Below are 3206 nucleotides of genomic sequence, written 5' to 3'. Positions count from 1 at the left end.
ATCTCTTCCAAGTCAGAGGATCAACCAAAAAAGTATAGATCAAGCCTTTGGCATCCTTTTTTTTTTCTTAAGAGAAATCTCTCCTGATGGCTTAACGATAAGCTTGGGGCTTATCACGCTAGAATTTGGGGCTCGATTCTCGCGGCAGACACAGCTAGCTAAAATAAAAGAAAAAATCAACTGTAATTTAAGTTTTACTAAATGTTGTTAAATATTTTAAAGAAGATTCATTTAAAAAGTAGCTTATGTCATGGTTGAAAACGTACAGAGTGAGCCTTATCTCTTGATAAATAGAATCAGTATTAAACAAATAAACACACACGCTTACGTGTCACTGATAGACTGGGCTGCGTGTTTCAGCTTATACCAAAATAACCAACCAAATATTTTTTATACCGGGCAGTTTCCTTGTCGAAAGCGCTGATTAACTTGATTTGGGGTCCTATTTTTCGTGTGAGTAAATGACTTCTTTAATTACGTGTGTTAATTAGTGAATACAGACAAAACAACAAGAGCAGAAAAACGCTAAAACAAGGCTTCGGTTTGGTTTATTTTAATCCCACTTTTTGTTGAGAAGCCAATATCACTTATAGCCACTCGCTTAACATACAAAAGTTACGACACTTAATGGAAGGTGAGGTGTTCTTATAAAGACTGCTCAGTAAGATACGTCATTACATCCTACAGATAAGGAATTTATCAATCTTCCTTTTAACATTTTCCTAAACGAATTACACAATAGTTATCCACGTTCACGCTTTTCTTCTCTTTTCTCTTTCTGACAAACCTCCTGTACTTTTCTTTAGGCTTAACTTGTAACTTAAGCCTACTGCAGGTTATCAATCAAACGATTGTTGCAAAGCTAAGTTATCAAATTATTAGGGTTAACAAACCCCGTGTATTTTATTTCGTTCTTATTTACCAATCCTCATTATAAAAAAACAAATCTTTATTTCGTTAGCTATGCGATTAATATCATCTCCATGCTGTGTCATCGTTTTCAAGTTTGAAAACTTTCAACTACAAATACTAGTCTTTTCAGATCCCTCTGAATATTCCTTTAAAACCTTACAGTCTTCATCCTGATATTATTAATCGATTTTTTTATTTGCTTTTTCAACAGGAGGTCTTTGATTGGCGGTTTTTTATATTTGTTTTCTAACAGGAGGTTTTTGATTGGCGGTTTTCATGCTTTGCTTTTTTCCTTTTCTTAGGACGAAAAAAATCAAATACTAGTGGCAAACATATGGTTAAACATGGTAAGTAATAGATAATTATCTGCTGAATTCAAACATAAGGTTAAGTCTGGTAAGTAACAGATGATTTTCCTCTGACTTCATATATATGGTTAAACCTAATACGAAATGGAGAATTCTCTATTGACTTCAAACATAAGATTAAGTCTGGTAAGTAACAGATGATTTTCCTCTGACTTCATATATATGGTTAAACCTAATACGAAATGGAGAATTCTCTATTGATTTCAAACATAAGGTTAAGTTTGGTAAGTAACAGATGATTTTCCTCTGACTTCAAATATATGGTTAAACCTAATACGAAATGGAGAATTCTCTATTGACTTCAAACATAAGATTAAGTCTGGTAAGTAACAGATGATTTTCCTCTGACTTCAAATATATGGTTAAACCTAATACGAAATGGAGAATTCTCTATTGACTTCAAACATAAGGTTAAGTCTGGTAAGTAACAGATGATTTTCCTCTGATCTGAACATATGGTTAAACATGGTAATGAATATTCTCTACTGACTTCAAACATAAGATTAAGTCTGGTAAGTAACAGATGATTTTCCTCTGATCTGAAACGTAAGGTTAAACATGGTAAGTATTGAATATTCTCTACTGACTTCAAACCATTATTTACTCTTTCAGCTTCACCCGTAAGACGTTAAAAGTTTCAATATCTATATAGTTCTGTTTCTGTTAACCCTCTCGTCTCTTCTTTTTTTGTAGGATGAAAAGAATCAACTCTTAATTGCAAATATCTGGTTAACCTTGGTAAGTTAACCTTAAAATTGTGCTAACTCCACTTCTAAACCCCTTTTATAACCACCAGGCACGATAACCTTCACCAGACTAAACCGACACTAAACTTATCCTTAATACTACGAAACCCGCCTCATCTTTCCCGCAACAGTGACAATTTCTTGCACGCAAGTTTTATATTTTATGACTTGTTTCCTCTATCATCTAATTTATATATTTTGTTGGGTAAGGGTAAAAGTTAGTGCATGTTTATCCGCAGGAATGTAATGCATGCCAATAAGAAATAAAGGAACTAAATATATATTCTCTCTCACATAAATCTCTCCACTTCATTTCGATTAGATTAAAAAAAACGCCACGAATAATTCCGAAACATTCTAAAACACATTAACTTAGTTGAACAAGTAAACTGAAACATTACCGAAACGTTACAGGAAACAAGAGAGTCAGTTGTCAATGCAATGAATCGTTTAGAAACATGTGGATTAAATCCTGATGAAACCGTAGCTACGTTAAGTTCTACAACAATAATTATAACAATATCTCGAATGGCTTTTGGTGGCATATCAAGCCTGGAAGCTCGACAACAGGAATTATAATAACAACCTGAACGTTCTTGCTGTTTATGTTAACATGTATGTAATTATCTTCATTGCAGAAAATGTAACTTCGGGAAACGTTTGTTCTTTTTTTTTTCCAATTTCCTTAACAGAATGAAATAAAAATGAACAACATATCCTAAACAAATTACTGTGTTTTCAATTACATCTGATACCATTTAAATGATAAAATATCTTATCTACAAATTATCTGTTTACATGAAAACACATGAGAACAGTATTAAAACTTTGCAGATAAGCACAATATGTCTACGTCAGCAAAGAACTTTCGATAAAAAATACGTTTATTTCCATCGGTTCTACTCTTTGGGTTTTATTGATCGTTTCATCATAAATGAGCATTTTGTATGTAAAAAAACGACTTGTATGTTGTTCAGGCGTTCTGAAACAGAAGAAAACTGTTAATAAATCTGCTTGGGAAATAGCAATAAACTAATTACATTTCCATGAATAACCAGCCAACAATAAGCTATTTCTGTCTCCTTGAATAATCTGCCAACAATAAGCTATTTCTGTCTCCTTGAATAACCTGCCAACAATAAACTAATTCCGTCTCCTTGAATAACCTGCCAACAATAAA

At 32.8% G+C, this 3206-nt stretch overlaps 1 protein-coding gene across 1 annotated transcript in view; it reads left to right on the top strand.

The window, feature by feature from the left end:
• The window catches only part of LOC106474412 (neuronal acetylcholine receptor subunit alpha-7-like), a 16076-nt gene that overhangs the window by 7439 nt on the left and 5431 nt on the right, over window positions 1-3206 (top strand). The window contains exons 3-4 of the mRNA XM_022402713.1: window positions 1215-1259; window positions 1974-2018. Of these exons, the coding sequence (XP_022258421.1) occupies window positions 1215-1259; window positions 1974-2018 (90 nt within the window). The remainder of the gene's footprint in view (window positions 1-1214; window positions 1260-1973; window positions 2019-3206) is intronic.

The sequence above is a fragment of the Limulus polyphemus genome, unplaced genomic scaffold (assembly GCF_000517525.1).
Source record: "Limulus polyphemus unplaced genomic scaffold, Limulus_polyphemus-2.1.2 Scaffold7187, whole genome shotgun sequence".
Taxonomy (NCBI): domain Eukaryota; kingdom Metazoa; phylum Arthropoda; class Merostomata; order Xiphosura; family Limulidae; genus Limulus; species Limulus polyphemus.
This window is presented reverse-complemented; position numbering and strand designations above follow the sequence as displayed.